Source organism: Betta splendens, chromosome 2, assembly GCF_900634795.4.
Source record: "Betta splendens chromosome 2, fBetSpl5.4, whole genome shotgun sequence".
In the NCBI taxonomy this organism is placed as follows: domain Eukaryota; kingdom Metazoa; phylum Chordata; class Actinopteri; order Anabantiformes; family Osphronemidae; genus Betta; species Betta splendens.
This window is the reverse complement of record NC_040882.2, coordinates 6,751,480-6,768,990: the sequence shown is the minus strand read 5'-3', so window position 1 is coordinate 6,768,990 and position 17,511 is coordinate 6,751,480. Positions and strand designations below refer to the sequence as shown.

General features: G+C 48.2%; 2 protein-coding genes and 1 long non-coding RNA gene across 12 annotated transcripts in view; 2 read left to right on the top strand and 1 right to left on the bottom strand.

Annotated features, from left to right (window-relative positions):
• The window catches only part of LOC114867425 (NACHT, LRR and PYD domains-containing protein 12-like), a 95,834-nt gene that overhangs the window by 37,811 nt on the left and 40,512 nt on the right, over positions 1-17,511 (top strand). For 5 of the 7 annotated variants that reach the window (XM_055504373.1, XM_055504366.1, XM_055504361.1 and 2 more), the window contains one exon: positions 8,408-8,581. In XM_055504373.1, the coding sequence (XP_055360348.1) occupies positions 8,408-8,581 (174 nt within the window). Of the gene's footprint in view, positions 1-8,407; positions 8,582-9,364; positions 9,539-10,281; positions 11,066-17,511 lie in introns of those variants that run through there. The other 2 variants (XM_055504376.1, XM_055504379.1) reach the window with 2 other exon arrangements.
• Positions 1-17,511, bottom strand: part of LOC129603403 (uncharacterized) — an 81,118-nt gene that overhangs the window by 27,790 nt on the left and 35,817 nt on the right. The window lies entirely within an intron of this gene.
• Positions 4,763-7,333, top strand: LOC129603393 (NACHT, LRR and PYD domains-containing protein 12-like). Of its 4 annotated transcripts, none has more exons than XR_008693198.1 (3): positions 4,763-5,722; positions 6,237-6,686; positions 7,030-7,169. XR_008693198.1 is itself a non-coding variant. In XM_055504416.1 (3 exons), the coding sequence occupies exons 1-3, from the start codon at positions 4,764-4,766 to the stop codon at positions 7,220-7,222; spliced, it is 1,326 nt and encodes a 441-aa protein (XP_055360391.1). In that variant the 5' UTR covers position 4,763; the 3' UTR covers positions 7,223-7,333. The 4 variants fall into 4 exon arrangements, 2 of the variants coding, with proteins under 2 accessions (XP_055360391.1, XP_055360399.1); XR_008693199.1 differs by having other exon boundaries at positions 6,070-6,410; positions 7,030-7,164; XM_055504416.1 differs by having other exon boundaries at positions 6,237-6,410; positions 7,030-7,333.

Genomic DNA, 17,511 nt, shown 5'->3' with positions numbered 1-17,511 from the left:
TGCTGCCCCCGCGACCCGGCCCCGGATAAGCGGATGAAAATGGATGGATGGATGGATGGATTTAACATTTACATTTAACATTTACCATTTACATTTAACATTTACATTTAGACTTTTACACATTTAACTAAATGTGAGAAAACATGTTGTGTCATTTAGTTAAATGTGAGAAAACTAGTTATAGGTGCTCCTTTTACATTCAGCACCCCATATGAGACCAGTGCTGTTTGGGTAGGGGTGGAGTCTACTTGCACATTCATGAATATTCAGTCTTACACTCGGCGTACATTTAACATTTAACATTTACATTTACATTTACATTTACATTTACATTTACATTTACATTTACATTTCACATTTACATTCAACATTTATCATTTATCATTTACATTTAACATTTAACATTTAACATTTATATTTAAAATTTAACATTTAACATTTAACATTTACATTTAACATTTAACATTTACATTAATTACATTAAATTAATAATAATAATAACACAATAATTATAAGAATTTAGAACTTAGAACTCCACAGGTTATCAACATTATGTACACAATGAGTTAAGGTGACGGCACCAAACAATATTTTTAAAGTGACTGGTGCAATTGCCCTGGAGATGTAGCATGTTTGTGGCAGTGTGGTAGAAATGTGCACCATGCACCATAATTGTTCATTATAAAGTCTGACAGAAGCAGGAAGGAAAGACCTGCGGAATCTCTCCTTCCCACAGCGAGGGTGGATCAGTTTGTCACTGCATCTGCTCTCCAGGGCAGACAGTGTGTCCTGCTGTGGGTGGGACTCGTGGTCCAGCATGGATGTGAATTTTGCCAGAACTCTTCTGTCTCCCACATCCCTCACTGACTCCAGAGTGCAGCCCAGGACAGAGCTGGACTTCTTAATGACCTTATCCAGCCACTTCCTCTCCCTCGCTGTTCCAGCAGACCACACTGTACAGGATGGCTGATGACACCACCGAGTTATAGAAGGCCTTCAGGAGTTTCCCCTTCACTCCAAACGACCTCAGCCTCCTTAGTACTATAGGTAAAGTCTGCTCTGACCCTTCCTGTATAGTGCGTCTGTGTTGTTAGTCCAGTCTAGTTTGTTGTTACATAAGGTGAACACCCAGGTACTTATAACAGTCCACTCTTTGGATGTTCATTCCCTGAATGTTCACTGGAGGAGGGGGTGTAGACTGACATCTGGGAAAGTCCACCACCATCTCCTTGATCTTTCTTGCATTGATTAGAAGGTGGTTCTGTGCCAGTTCTCTGTACTCTGTGTCATCATCGTCAGTGATAGGTTCAACAATTGCAGAGTCGTCTGAGAACTTCTGCAGAACACAGCCAGATGTATTGTGTCTGAAGTCTGCAGTGTAGAGGGTGAAGAGGAAGGGGGCCAGGACAGTCCCCTGGGGGGCTCCCACACTGCAGGTCAGAGTGTCAGACACGCAGACCTGGGCCCTCACAAACTGGGGACGGTTTGTGAGTTAGTCCAGTATCCACTCTGTCAGGTAATTGTCCATGCCAGCTGACTCCAATTTGTCCCTTAAGAGAGCTGGCTGTATGGTATTAAAGGCACTGGAGAAGTCGAAGAACAGAGTCCTTACATGAGGAAAAAATGAGGATGAAATGATGAGGACAAAAAAGAATTTATAAGTGTCTTTTATTGACATTAGTGCTAAATATCAAACTATTTTCAGCCAACTACATGAACAGGTCAGAAAGTTTGTAGAGTAGTAGTAGTAAAGTAGATCATTTATCCACCAATCAGTGTTTTGATTCCGTTAGGTGTTGAAGTGCCCTTGGGCAAGACTTTGAACCCCAAGTTTAACAGCATCAAGGCTCTACCATCGATGTTTCAATGTGTGAATGAGAAGCAGAGTGTGTGATCATATCTATCAGACCTATGACCTATCAGATAAATGTTTGTTAATTTTAATGATGTGGAAACAAAGCAGAGACAAAGATCAAAGGCAGCAGTGACTGGAAGCTGGTTCATTAGAGACTCATAAAAAGAAAGTCTCCATCAGTCTGTCTCTGTCTCTGTACATCATAAGTGTCACCTGGCTCTTAGAAGGTTGTGACACTAAATAGAAGCAGTTTACACACAACAGTTCTCAGCAATTAGAGTCAGAGTACAGTCATTGTGAGTCAAGGGAAGTGTCAGTGATTTACTGTTAGTTTATGGTCCCTGACAGAAGTAGAGCAGCTGGTGCAGCTTCCTCTGCCTCCCACTGTCTGACTGCATCCAGCTGACACTGATATGAACCACAGAAGAAGAGACAATCAGTGGAGGAGATGATGGACTTGAGTTGATGTGCAGATGAATGAATTTTGTTTCTTCTCCACATGAAGGTAGAAAGCGTGAATCCAGCAGCATGAACCAGTTTGAGGACAGAGAGGAGGGAGCCCCTCCCTCTAAAACCAGTCTGTGTGGGGACCATGAGAACCAGAACAAAGCTCAGAGGTGATGATTCTGTCTCCAAGTCACACACACATCACTGATTTACTGTTACTGCTCATTTAGGACTCAGTGTGTGAGAGTCACTGTAGGTGTTTTTCTATCAGGTCCCAACAGAGACGAGGATCTGCTGAACCTGGACCTGAACCTGGACCTGGACCTGGACCTGGACCCAGCTGTGTGTCCTTCAAGAGCGACTGGTCAAAGCCCCATTTTATTGATTTCAAAGACCAATCTGTATCAGTGTCACAGTGAGTTTTTGTCACTTTAAATCATTCTGAACAATCTGATGTAAACTTTCTCTGATGATAAACATTTGTGTTGTTTCCATTTGTTGATCTGGTTGATTTGTGTTTGAAGTGTTGATGTGAAGGAGAAGCTTTCTTCACTCTGATCATTGATCAAATCTCCATCCAGCAGTAGCTAAAGCTCTGATCCTGTAGAGGGTCTCAGGGGCTGCTCCTCTTCTAATGAAGTGCTCACGTCAAAGGAAGCAGCTGATCATCTCTGTTCAAATCTGTTTATTGACGTCTCTACGTGAAGGTTTTGGTGAAATGCCTTGAAGCTTCTTCACTTGCAGCAGCAAATTGAAGTTAGTACTGGAGACTTTATTTTAGACTGTTTGTCCCCAGTCTTGGCATTAGAGCCAATGTCCAACAATGAATTAATGTAGGAAGTATAGTTAAATGTTCCTAGTTCAACATATTCCCACTGGGAGCTGCCCAGTACAACAAGTCTGATCCTAGCAGACTCCTTGTTCCAACACTTCAGCCTTGTTCAGTGAGGGAGGCAGAGATATACTGTATGTTGTTCAGAGCTGAGACTGAAGCCACTGACTGACAGTAAACCTTCACCACTACAGGGAGTCTCTGACTCACTGCTCACATCCAACATCACTTCATGGACCTTTACCTTGTGTGTGTCGCTGTGTGGACTCATTCTTCATGGTTCCTCCACAGAGTGGACCAGCAGAGCTCAGAGGTTCCAAGTGCTCAGTCTGTCCAGCAGCACCAAACACAGCTGGACTCCATATTTATGGTCTGTACATGTACAACTACTACTGTTCATCTGTTGTGTTCAATCATCTCCATGCTGCACTTTTTAGACCAGTGGATGTCAGTGTGTCCAACATGGATCTGATGTTTGGCTCCATGGTTTTAGTTGGATCAGGTCATTCATATAGTTTCTGTTCCAGCTGCTGGAGGAAAACATTGTCACGTTTGTGAAGAAGGAGCTGAAGAAGATGCAGAGGGTTCTGAGTCCAGATTACCCAGAATGCTTAGAGAGTCAGAGGGAGGATGAGGAGGAGTTGGAAGGTGAGGATGAAGAGCAGAGAAAGAGCAGCAGAGACGCGTTTCTGAAGATCACAGTGAACTTCCTGAGGAGGATGAAGCAGGAGGAGCTGGTTGACTGTCTGCAGAGTAAGAGGATTTATCTCTACATTTAACATCACAGACACAATCACGCATTTACTGATGTGCTGGAGTTTAAGTTTGTTAAATGTGGAATAGAATTTAATAATCAGATACAACAAAGTTGTTCTCTTCTCTAGTTCTAATGTTTCAGGCTGTTTCATTATGTTCATTAACATAAAGACTTGAATCAATCAACCAGACATTTGTTGACACCTCACACTTTGTCTTCTTTGTGTTTTGTTGGACCCAGATCTGATGGTTCCAGTACCAGAGCCACGGTTCATCACATATTACCAGCAGATGCTTAAATCAAACCTCCAAGACCAGTTTCTCTGTGTGAAACCAGGCTGGTCAGAAGTCGACCAACGTCTGGATGACATCTACACAGAGCTGTACATCACAGCTGGGCCGGATTCACACATCAACACACAGCATGAGGTCCAACAGCTTGAGACGACGCAGCAGAAGCAAAGATCAGCAGAGGAGCCAGTGAAGCCCAGTGACCTGTTCAAACATCCCCCTGGTGAATACAGACGCATCAGAACAGTGTTGACCAATGGAATCGCTGGGATTGGAAAAACAGTCCTTGTGAACAAGTTTGTGTTGGACTGGACCCAACAAAGGTCCAATCAAGACGTGCACCTGATTTTCCCCTTCACCTTCCGTCGGCTGAATCCACTGAAGGGACAGAAGTTTAGTTTGTCAGAGCTCATTCATGAATGTATCCCAGAAACTGAGTCCATCAGCCTGGAGGCTCTGAATTACATCTTTACACGTCTACAGTCATCAGGAAACAGCAACTATGACAAGAGCAGCTTCAAACTTCTGTTTGTGTTTGATGGACTGGACGAGAGTCGCCTCCAACTGGACTGTAGCAGAATCATGTCCCACATCAAGACGGCACGAAGCCTCCACATCATGTGCCACATCCCAGTCTTCTGCTGGATCACTGCTACGGTTCTGGAGGATCTGCTGGAAACCAGAGAGGGAGGAGAGCTGCCCAAGACCCTGACGGAGATGTACGCAGAGTTCCTGGGGTTTCAGATGGATCGGACTAAAGACAAGTACGGACCAGAACAGAGCAGCAACTACATCAAGTCATTGGCTAAACTGGCTTTTAAGCAGCTGCTAAAGGGAAACTTGATCTTCTATGAGGAAGATCTGAAAGAGAGCGGCATCGATGTCAGAGGAGCCTCAGTGTGTTCAGGAGTGTTCACAGAGATCTTTAAACAGGAGCGAGGGAGGAAAACCAAGGACAAGATGTTCAGCTTTGTTCATCTGAGCGTTCAGGAGTTTCTGGCTGCTGTTCACATGATGCTCTGTTACACCAACGGGAAGATGGAGGAACTGAAGGAGTTTCTGAAAGACTCCAATGCTGCTCTGGATGTTGTCCTGAGTAGAACCATGTTTAAATCCCTCCTCAGTCCAAGTGGCCACCTAGACCTGTTTGTTCGCTTCCTTCATGGCCTCTGTCTGGAGTCCAACCAGAGAATCTTAGGAGGTTTGCTGGGTCACACAAAGAACAGTCCAGAAACCATCCAGAGAATCATCAAGAACCTGAAGGAGATGAACAGTGATAGAATCTGTCCAGACAGAAGCATCAACATCTTCCACTGTCTGATGGAGATGAACGACCACTCAGTCCATCAGCAGATCCAAGAGTTCCTGAAGTCAGAGAACAGAACAAAGAAAGAACTCTCCTTGATCCAGTGCTCAGCTCTGGCCTACATGCTGCAGATGTCAGAGGAGGTTCTGGATGAGTTGGACCTGAACCAGTACAACACATCACTGGAGGGACGACGGAGACTGATTCCAGCTGTGAGGAACTGCAGAAAGGCTCAGTAAGTCCAACGTTAATGTGATCAATAATATTCTACAGCAACATGAAGCTGAAGCCTCAGTGTTAAAGTGAAACACTTCACACAGAATCTAAAAGTTCACAGAGTGAAAACATCAACTACTGGTTCCTAGAAAACGTCTTTGTTGAGGATCAGATCAAAACAGCTGTAAAGTTAGTGAACATCAGGATCTTCTGTCTTTCTTTGCTCGATGGAGCTTTAAGTCAAATCCAACAGAGAAACTTTAGGTCTGAAGAGTTTCTACTAAAAGCTAAGTCGTTTCTTTCAGTGGATGAAGCGTCTGCAACATGTTTCTATGATCTGTCTTTGGTTCTTCTGGTTCTGTCCAGACACACTTTGGTTCTAATCTCTGGGATCTGGTGGAACCAACAGAGCTTCACACTTTGTGATGAATGGGACCAACTGAGCTACAGCTGCTTCAGCATCAACATTCATGAAGTCAGTTTGTGTCACAGACACTTCACATTTATAGACTTTATATTTTCTATCATCACAGACTTTCTGGTTGTGGACTCACAAAGACTCACTGTGAAGTTGTGGCCTCAGCTCTGAAGTCCAACCCGTCACATCTGACACATCTAGACCTGAGCGGAAACGACCTCCAGGACTCATCAGTGAAGGTTCTGTGTGTTGGACTGGAGAGTCCTCACTGTCGACTGGAGACTCTGAGGTCAGTGTTTCTTTTCAGTCAATTCAGACATCTCCACTTGAATCTAGAATGAAAAGATTCTAAAGAAGGCTCGTGTCAGAAACCTGCAGGAATGATTGACAGTTTATTGTGCCTCTATCAAGTCTATGAAGGTTTGTGACGTCTTTTCTATCAAAGTGACACTTTAAGTGTGACACAGCAGCAGAGACTCAGTAAATCATTTCTCCACATCTCCAGAGAAGACAACATCCATCTGACTGGGATCAGTTCTGAAGATGATTCACTTCATCAATTATGGTCAGTTTGGAGTTTGATCCAAACATTAGTCTGAACATTTTCCATCAGACGACACAGAATAGTTCAGATTTAGAGAGAAGACGATGAATGAAAGGAACCAGATAAAGTATTTGATCCAACACGTCTGGTTTTCTACTGGTTCCAGCAGCAGCTTGTGAATCAGTGCAGACATCAACATATGAATGTTGTGTTGACATGTGGATGATGTGTAGAAGCTGAGATCATGACGACACAACAACACAAGCACAAAGTCACTCTGCTCATTTTAGACTAAACATCAGTGATCAGGACAAATCTGACTCATTATTAATGCTTTGATCCACATCTTTGATTCTTTTTACAGATTAACTCACTGCAGTTTGTCAGAGATCAGCTGTGATTCTCTGGTCTCAGCTCTGAAGTCCAACCCGTCACATCTGACACAACTGGACCTAAGCGACAACAAGCTGCAGGATTCAGGAGTGAAGCATCTGTGTGGTTTTCTGGAGAGACATCACTGTCGACTGGAGACTCTGAGGTCAGACTCCATGTTTTAGTTCTGTGTGAGTTTAATGTGATGTGAACTGTAGGAGGTTTATTATGAGGTCAAATCACCTTCAGGACTGATCACGTTCAACTGTTCAAAGACGAAAAGGAAGGGAGTAAAAAGTCAGTAAGTTTAACGATGGTTTAATAGAGAAAATGTCACTTAAATGTTTGACTCTTTGAACTGACTGAGACTAAATGAAGACACTTGTATAAAGCAGCTACGGCCCGCGACACACCAGCAAGAATGAAACAATAGGCCAAACTTAAATACCATTAGGCCCAGTGATTCACATCCTTCATTAGACCTGGCAACACAGAGGAAATGATCTCAACAGAAGAGAGGCGGAGGAAGCAAAACAGCAAAAAATCCTAAAGTTCCTTTATAACAGACTAATGATGTTTTAGTTGTGTGTGAGCTCAATAGTTAAACGTGTTTATTGACAGTTGTCTTCAGATGATTGTTGAGTTGAACATGTTCTCAGAGAGTGAGTGTGAGACACATGACAGAGCAGGAGGAGAAACCTCTGCTCAGCAGAACCAAACTGTTGATGCACAGACTTTCTCTTTACAATCACATTTATGTGTATCTACAGTATATATATTGTCTGTTGACAACAATCCTTCTGTTTATATAAATATTATATAATTCATATTCGTTGTCATTCAAGGACGACCTAAAAGTTATGTGTATCTGTGTTAATGTGTGTGGTCCTCTTTCGTTCCTCATTCTGTCTGTGAATCCAAAATATTCACAGCAATTTCCCTCTTAGTTTATTAAATTGTATTAAACCTTGAATCTACATGGTCTCAGAAGATGAAGCCTCATCCAGGTGAATGACAGCATCAGTGCTGTGAGATCCACCAACCACACATTGATGAGAAAGTTCCTCCTCTGTCTCTGTTCAGTGTCTGAACACAGACACAGAGAAACTGGAGGTTAAAACTTTGACCATTAAGATCAGACGAGACGTTGGAGTTTGTTTATCAGTTTAGACATTTCAGGAACATTTCAGTCAGGATCATGTTGTTGGTTCTGTCTCCATCAAGACGACATGGAACAGACCAATGAATCACAATAAAGAGACAAAGATGTTGCTGAAGAATCTGAGAGAAAATCATGACGACACCATGAGACACTGAATGGATTCAACTAACTGTGTTTTCTACTGTTTCATCTTTGATTCTTTATTCAGGTTGAGTTACTGCAGTTTGTCAGAGATCAGCTGTGATTCTCTGGTCTCAGCTCTGAAGTCCAACCCGCCACATCTGATAGAACTGGACCTGAACTTCAACAAGCTGCAGGATTCAGGAGTGAAGCGTCTGTGTGGTTTTCTGGAGAGTCGTCACTGTCGACTGGAGACTCTGAGGTCAGTTCACTGACTGTTACTGTTCTAGGTTCTGACTGTGGTTCTGCTTCAGGGAACCAGCAAGTTTTGCTCCTGAGAGTTAATGGTTTGTTTTTTGTTCACTTACTGTATAGTTTGATCACTTTGGTTCCACTGAAAGAAGACTGAACATTAAAACACAGACAACAATATAAAACAATATTCTTTAAATGTTGAATCCAAATTGTTTCTTAGAGATAACAATCCTTAAATTCTTTCATAACAGACTAATGAAACAACCAGAACTGGTCCAAGTCTGAAAGTCCAGTCATGGTTTTCACAGTGGTTTCCTCTGCATCTATGCATCCATCATCCCAAAAACTTGTCCTGTTTGGGTCTGTGTGGTTCTGGAGCTGATCCCAGCTGTCACTCAGCAGGAGGCAGCGTCTAATCTGGACCGGTCACCAGTCCATCACAGGTCCAACACACAGTGACAGACAATCAGACCTATGGAAGCTCAGAGTCAGCAGCTAAGCAGCAGAACTTCAGGTCTTTGGACTGTGGCAGGAAGCTGCAGAACCAGAACAGAACCCACACAGACACAGGGAGAACATTAGAAGCCCACACAGAAAGGCTCCTGCTGAACCCAGGTCCTTCCAGCTGTGAACACCACACAGTCAGTTCACAGCAACACAAAGTCCAGTTCATCAGAACCCAACCACTGCACAGAAACACAAGGTGGCAGAAACACACTAAACATCAGTGATCAGGACAAATCTGACTCATTATTAATGCTTTGATCCACATCTTTGGTTCTTTATTCAGATTGAGTTGCTGCAGTTTGTCAGAGATCAGCTGTGATTCTCTGGTCTCAGCTCTGAAGTCCAACCCGTCACATCTGACACAACTGCACATGAGATTCAACATCCTGCAGGATTCATCAGTGAAGGCTCTCTGTGACCTGGTGCTGAGTCCAGACTATGGACTGCAGACTCTGAGGTCAGTAGAGGTTGGATTCAGTCTGTGCTGCTTTCAGCAGTATTGGACTAAACTCAGTTAGTGTCACAGCAGAGATCCAGTGTTTCCTGTAAAGCTCCAGTCACTCATCAAAGTGTCGTAGCATCAACACTAACTACTGATCAGGTTCATGTGTGTCACAGCTCTGAGATCAGTCTGGCTGATAGAACCATGGTTCCACGTAGTAACCATGTGGTGCTGGTCCAGAGCAGAACCTCTGCTGAAGTCCAGTCATCACATCTGTGTCTGTGTCCTTCTGTCATTAGTTGCTCCAAAGCTTCTCATGTTTCTGTGTCAGCTGATGTTTCAAAGCAGAGAAGATGTTGGTCACCACACAGCGACTCTGTCTGTGATGGACCAACAGGAAGTCGTCTCTAAAGCCATGACTCAGCAGTTTGTTTCACTGTGGACTGGAGGGAAATGTGCAGAGTCAGCAGAATTTTTTGTTAATTTTTTAGTTAATGATTCCCTTAAATTTGTTTCCTGCATTTGGCACTTTAGTGCAAAGGGTCTCACTGAAGGACACACCGAGGCGGGGGATCGAACCATAGACTTTGCCTTCCGAGTCCGATACTCTACCAGTTAAAAGGAAGCTTAACAGCTGCTCCACTTCTGCTCTGAACACGACTGAAGTCCTGCTGCTCTTTGTCCTGGATGTGACAGATGATGAAGGGAGTCTCTGTAGACACTCACTGATCTGCTCTCTGCTCTCATTCTCTCTGCAGCTGGAGATGATCCAGATGTAGAAGCAGCAGCAGTGTGTGTGTGGAGGTTCTGACTGGTCCATGTTACTGGGAGCAGAGCTTCATCCACAACTGACTGACAGAGGAACCAGAACCAGTGGAGATGACTCTCTGTGAACTGATCTGAGACCAGCTGCTCTGTGTCCAGTCCATCAGGATCATGTGGGAAATGAAGTGTGTGGTGCAGTAGTTACATGTCTGAGACAGGGTTGATGTATTTTCATACGTACAAGTGTTATAATATGAAGTAGACGTTCTGGTCAAAGACAGATTGTTTATAAAGTATCTTTCCTGTATAAGCTGTGAACTTGTTGCTGTGCTTTGATGTTTTAATTATCATTTTCTTTACCAATAACAGTGTGATGTCGTACAGAAAAGCTCAGTCATTGAATAATTTTAGAAATTGAACAGAATAAATGAAGAAGCTGCTGGCTTTGTTGAAGTGATAGTGACTCTTTAACAAAACACGGGACAAAAGAAGAGTTAAACTAGTGACAACGCAGTAACAACAGCTGCTGGATCCAATGTAGCATAAAAACTCCATAAAACAGCTGGATTTATTCTAACATTAGGTCACAGTGGTGACTCAATGTTAATTCAAAGTTAATTTGCCTGCTGCTGTTGAACGAATGTGTCTGCTACATGTAATATATGTTTAATGTGCTCCGTATGTAGAATTTTTGTTTGCGCGGCTGTGGGAGAGAATCCCATTAATTAAGACTTATTTAGTTCATTTCACAGTGAAATAAACAAGTGTTTGATAATATTTTTATTAATTGATGCTTGTTAAACTCAATCTGGGTTCCAAAGGCAAAAGGCAGAGGTTTCACATTTGATACTTTATCGAAAGCAGAGCGTAGCAATTCAGGAGCAGACTCACTTCCTCTTTTAACTACGGTGGCCCTGAAGTGCACAAGTGTCGCAAACAAACAAAAAGACAAAACACAACGACATTAACAGGAAACACACCAACATTAACAGAAAACACAACGACATTAATGAAAACACCAACATTCTGGTACGTTTATTTGACTCCCTGGGTCACGTTAAGACACTCCTGGTGTGTTAGAAGTACGCCCCCTACTTATTTCCCATTTTTGAGAGTTTATCCAATCCGGTTCAAGAACCATCGTTTCAAATTTGGCGGACTGGATACGTCTGCATTCGCTTCACCAATCACAGAACCAGCTTCGCCCCCCCCCCCCCCCCCCCCCCCAAACAAACCTGGACCCCTAAATGTACCTGAAACATTTCATTTTGGTCACTCACTTCAGTCACAGACAAAAGAAGAAGTCACTCACTGCACAGTCTATCATAGTAGGTGGCGCTAATGCACCTTTCAGTTGGTTGCCACCCGCCATTTAAAAGACAAAAAAAAAAAACACTCAGGTTGAAGAAGCGCCCTGTTCCCCAAGACGTTATCCACTTGCTGCTTCCCCAAACGTAAGTACATGCTTGATACTTATTGAATGTATGTACTCCAGAAGTTTCTTTGTTTATAATGTACCCCACCCTCCTGTGTAAGGAATGCTAATTGCTAGAACTGTTGAATCTAACAGAGTGTTGCAAGGTGCTGACACGCAATTTGGATGAGTCCAAGCCTCTCCAGCATTTGTCCGGTTCGAATCGTGTGATATATGGTGCTGAGGTCATTCACTCAGCTCACATTATAGCTGCTAGCGCGATGGTAGCGCAGCGTTAGCGGCTAGCGTTAGCTAGTAAGTTGTTGAGTCAGCTGTGTTTCTAATTATTACCGAGCCTGTCGTGTGTATGTTGTAGCCCGAGTAGACCCGTGAATTTGGGTTATTGCAAGTTCTATCTCAGTCTAACGTGTGTTTTTGCTTATCTAGTCAGCTACTTTAGCTGTAAACGTGACATGCTTTTTTATACAGGCTAATGCATGCCAGCTACCGAAACGTGAGGAGGTTGCTTCTCAAACTGACACCACTGCAGGCTATGGACACGCGGCTACCTGTTGGCCAAAATGCAGTTTTATTTGACAGAGATTTTGCATTTCACATTTCAGTAGTTGTGGTATTTATAATCTGATCTATATTATTGTCTATGAATTTACTCTGTATGCAGTTGGTCAACTTATTTTGATATTTTAGTCTGTTGATGGGTAATTTGTAACTCTAGTGTTATGGTGCAGATTATGTGGAAAATGTGATGGAGACCATCTTCAATAAAGTCCTGCTGGACTCAGGTTGTTCTGTGGAGGACCTTGTAAACTTGGACTCTTCGACCTAGAAGTACACAGCACCAGCTAACAAGACTCCTAGGCTAGATACCTGCAACAACTTGAGATATGTCATGTTTCACGCCATGTCCTGTTGTTCGTCATGCTTCACGCCATGTCCTGTTGTCACACTACTTCCTGTTTTATTTTGTAGACTTCCTGTTATCCGTTCATTCACCGCACCTGTCTGTAATCGTTAATCAAGTCTCTGTGTATTTAACCACCACCTGTGTCCTTAGTTCTCCGCCAGATTGTTGTATTCGAGTTTAATTAGTGTCCCGTGTTTCCTAGAGTTCTGGTTTTCGTTCGTGTTGCCCGTATATCCCGAGCGTTCCGAGTTTCCCGTGTTTCGTGCCCCTCGTGTTTTGTTCCTGTTTCGCCTTGTGTATCCTGCCTGACCCTGGACTAACCACTGACCGTGAGTTTTGCTTTATCCCTGCCTGTACTTTTACCGAGCCTGCTAGTGTAACGAACCTCGCTTGTTTATTGGACTGGAAACCGCCTGCTCCCTTGTGTACTGCTTCATTGAACACTTCTGTTTATGACCTGGACCGTCTGACCCTGCCGTGGAAAATAAACCTCTGTTTAACCCCTATCCTGCCTCCGTGCTGTGCATGTGGGTCCGCCGCCTGCCCCAAGTCTGACAGAACAATCTGGCCAAACTTGGACCCAGCCAGCACTTAGCCTCCGGTCAGGTCAGTGACTGTTTTTTTTTCCTTGTTTTTGTACGGCGAATATTCCTCTCCCGAGGGAGCATGGAATTCACCTGCGCCGAGCTACCCAGCGACCTACGGGATTATTTCAAGATCCTCGCGGAGGATTACCGACGGGCGATTAACCCGGAGAACCAGCGCAGCGCCGTTGAGGTGGCGATATTGACGCTGGAGGACGATGACAGCGCGTTAGAGCGCCCCAGTGTTCGTCGCCTCTATGAGCGGCTGTGCGTGAGGTACGATGAGTTAAGCGACGCGCTCCGCACCACGCCAGCGCCAGTCGCACCGCCGATGGTTTCGGTTTCCTCCTCCCAGCCCCGTCGGGCCGTCGTGTCTGCACCAACCTGCCCAGCTCCATGTTTGCTCCGCTGGGAGGATTCCCTGCATTCATGCGGTCTCCCGTCTCCAGCTCAGTCGTGTTTTGCCCAGTCCCCAGCTCAGTCGTGTTTTGCCCAGTCCCCAGCTCAGTCGTGTTTTGCCCAGTCCCCAGCTCAGTCGTGTTTAGCCCAGTCTCCAGCTCAGTCGTGTTTAGCCCAGTCTCCAGCTCAGTCGTGTTTAGCCCAGTCTCCAGCTCAGTCGTGTTTAGCCCAGTCTCCAGCTCAGTCGGGTTTAGCCCAGTCTCCAGCTCAGTTGTGTGTTGCCCAGTCCCCAGTTCAGCCGTGTGTTGCCCAGTCCCCAGTTCAGCCGTGTGTTGCCCAGTCCCCAGTTCAGCCGTGTGTTGCCCAGTCCCCAGTTCAGCCGTGTGCTGCCCAGTCCCCAGTTCAGCCGTGTGCTGCCCAGTCCCCAGTTCAGCCGTGTGCTGCCCAGTCCCCAGTTCAGCCGTGTGCTGCCCAGTCCCCAGTTCAGCCGTGTGTTGCCCAGTCCCCAGTTCAGCCGTGTGCTGCCCAGTCCCCAGTTCAGCCGTGTGCTGCCCAGTCCCCAGTTCAGCCGTGTGCTGCCCAGTCTCCAGTTCAGCCGTGTGCTGCCCAGTCTCCAGTTCAGCCGTGTGCTGCCCAGTCCCCAGTTCAGCCGTGTGTTGTTCAGTCTCCAGTCCAGCCGAGCCCTGTTCAGTCTCCAGTCCAGCCGAGCCCTGTTCAGTCTCCAGTCCAGCCGAGCCCTGTTCAGTCTCCAGTTCAGCCGAGCCCAGTCCCGGTTTCAGCCCAGTCGAGCCCAGTCCCGGTTTCAGTCCAGTCGAGCCCGGCCCAGGTCTCAGTCCAGTCGAGCCCGGTCCAGGTCTCAGTCCAGTCGAGCCCGGTCCAGGTCTCAGTCCAGTCGAGCCCAGTTCAGTCGAGCCCCGCTCCAGTCGAGTCCAGTCCAGGTTTCAGTCCAGACGAGCCCAGTCCAGGTTTCAGTCCAGCCCAGTCGAGCCCAGCCCAGTCGAGCCCAGCCCAGTCGAGCCCAGCCCAGTCGAGCCCAGCCCAGTCGAGCCCAGTCCAGGTCCCAGTTCAGTTGAGTCACGCTCTGGTCCAGCCGAGTCTAGCCCACGTTCCAGTCCAGTCGAGTCACGCCCCAGTCCGGTTCAGTCACGCTCAGTCCTTGTCCCAGTCAGAGGGCACCGTCCGTCTGACAACTGTTAGTTCCACCCAATCAAGCCCGACGTCTCCCCCGTCGAGCTCGGCAGCTGTAAGCTGTCATGCCGGCTCCGGAGGGGACGCCGTTCCAGTCCCTGTCGGCCATGTTGCGGCCGTTCCAGTCCCTGTCGGCCATGTTGCGGCCGTTCCAGTCCCTGTCGGCCATGTTGCGGCCGTTCCAGTCCCTGTCGGCCATGTTGCGGCCGTTCCAGTCCCTGTCGGCCATGTTGACGCCGTTCCTGTTCCTGTCGGCCAAGTAGATGCCGTTCCTGTTCCTGTCGGCCAAGTAGATGCCGTTCCTGTTCCTGTCGGCCAAGTAGATGCCGTTCCTGTTCCTGTCGGCCATGTTGAGGTCGTTCCAGTTCCTGTCCCCGTCGGCCAAGTTGAGGTCGTTCCAGTTCCTGTCCCCGTCGGCCAAGTTGAGGTCGTTCCAGTTCCTGTCCCTGTCGGCCAAGTTGAGGTCGTTCCAGTTCCTGTCCCTGTCGGCCAAGTTGAGGGCGTTCCCGTTCCTGTCCCTGTCGGCCAAGTTGAGGTCGTTCCAGTTCCTGTCCCTGTCGGCCAAGTTGAGGTCGTTCCAGTTCCTGTCCCTGTCGGCCAAGTTGAGGGCGTTCCCGTCCTTGTCCCTGTCGGCCAAGTTGAGGGCGTTCCCGTCGGCCAAGTTGAGGTCGTTCCAGTTCCTGTCCCTGTCGGCCAAGTTGAGGGCGTTCCCGTCGGCCAAGTTGAGGGCGTTCCCGTCGGCCAAGTTGAGGGCGTTCCCGTCGGCCAAGTTGAGGGCGTTCCCGTCGGCCAAGTTGAGGGCGTTCCCGTCGGCCAAGTTGAGGGCGTTCCTGCCTCTGGTCTCGTTCCTGTCGGCCCGGTAGCGGGCGTTCCAGTCCCTGTCACCCTCGGAGCCGCAGCGCCCGCCGGCCTCCAGGAGGAGGCAGCGCCTGCTGCAGTTCCTGCGCACCTCCAGGAGGAGGCCGCGCCAGCCGCAGTTCCTGCGCACCTCCAGGAGGAGGCCGCGCCAGCCGCAGTTCCTGCGCACCTCCAGGAGGGGGTCGCGCCAGCCGCAGTTCCTGCGCACCTCCAGGAGGGGGTCGGGCCAGCCGCAGTTCCTGCGCACCTCCAGGAGGGGGTCACGCCAGCCGCAGTTCCTGCGCACCTCCAGGAGGGGGTCGCGCCAGCCGCAGTCCCGGCGCACCTCCAGGAGGGGGTCGCGCCCGTCGCAGTTCCGGCGGACCCCCAGGAGGGGGTCGCGCCCGTCGCAGTTCCGGCGGACCCCCAGGAGGGGGTCGCGCCCGTCGCGGCTCCGGCCGCACCTGCTTCGGTTCCTGGCGGCCCGGCTCCGGCCGCACCGGCGTCGGTTCCTGGCGGCTCGGCTCCGGCCGCACCTGCGTCGGTTCCTGTCTCTCGTCGCGGTGGTCCAAGGAGGACGCCGCTGGTTCCTGTCTCTCGTCGCGGTGGTCCAAGGAGGACGCCGCTGGTTCCTGTCTCTCGTCGCGGTGGTCCAAGGAGGACGCCGCTGGTTCCTGTCTCTCGTCGCGGTGGTCCAAGGAGGACGCCGCTGGTTCCTGTCTCTCGTCGCGGTGGTCCAAGGAGGACGCCGCTGGTTCCTGCCTCTCGTCGCGGTGGTCCAAGGAGGACGCCGCTGGTTCCTGCCTCGTCCTTGGCTCGGCTGCCGGACTGGTGGCCTCGCCCTCGGCGCCTCCTGCTGCGTGGATGGCGCTGCCTCCTGCGGCGACGTCCACCTCGACTCCTCGGCCCCTCGGATCGGCGTCCGCCTGGAGGACGTTGCCATTCGGGGTGGTCCCCGGGGACATCGGCCCGGCTCGGGGGCACTGGGGGGGCCACCCGGGCTCAGCGCCGGCGGAGCGGGATCTCGCCATGCCCTCAACCCCCGTGAGGGAATCTCTGGACTTCGTGTCTTCCCCGTTCGTGGACTTTGTTATGTGGACTCTTGTTTGGCCCTCCTCCGGTCCTCCCTCCACCCACCCTGCTCGTTTGCCTTGAGGGGTTGGGATTCGGTCCCTCCTCCTGGGACCACCCTCCGCCCGCCCTGGTTTGGGGGGGGGGGGCTTCCGTGGGCGCCGTGGAAGGCGCCATAGGGGGGGGGGTACTGTCATGTTTCACGCCATGTCCTGTTGTTCGTCATGCTTCACGCCATGTCCTGTTGTCACACTACTTCCTGTTTTATTTTGTAGACTTCCTGTTATCCGTTCATTCACCGCACCTGTCTGTAATCGTTAATCAAGTCTCTGTGTATTTAACCACCACCTGTGTCCTTAGTTCTCCGCCAGATTGTTGTATTCGAGTTTAATTAGTGTCCCGTGTTTCCTAGAGTTCTGGTTTTCGTTCGTGTTGCCCGTATATCCCGAGCGTTCCGAGTTTCCCGTGTTTCCCGTGTTTCGTGCCCCTCGTGTTTTGTTCCTGTTTCGCCTTGTGTATCCTGCCTGACCCTGGACTAACCACTGACCGTGAGTTTGCTTTATCCCTGCCTGTACTTTTACCGAGCCTGCCCGTGTAACGAACCTCGCTTGTTTATTGGACTGGAAACCGCCTGCTCCCTTGTGTACTGCTTCATTGAACACTTCTGTTTATGACCTGGACCGTCTGACCCTGCCGTGGAAAATAAACCTCTGTTTAACCCCTATCCTGCCTCCGTGCTGTGCATGTGGGTCCGCCGCCTGCCCCAAGATACACACAGACATAGTACTGAAAAAACAATAACTAC

Bases quoted from the DNA above. Each gene is read 5' to 3' on its own strand.
- LOC129603393 (XM_055504416.1), top strand. From the start codon at position 4,764: ATGTCCCACATCAAGACGGCACGAAGCCTCCACATCATGTGCCACATC. The intron at 5,723-6,236 runs GTAAGTCCAACG...CTATCATCACAG, and splicing joins AGGAACTGCAGAAAGGCTCA to ACTTTCTGGTTGTGGACTCA. The intron at 6,411-7,029 runs GTCAGTGTTTCT...TTCTTTTTACAG, and splicing joins TGTCGACTGGAGACTCTGAG to ATTAACTCACTGCAGTTTGT.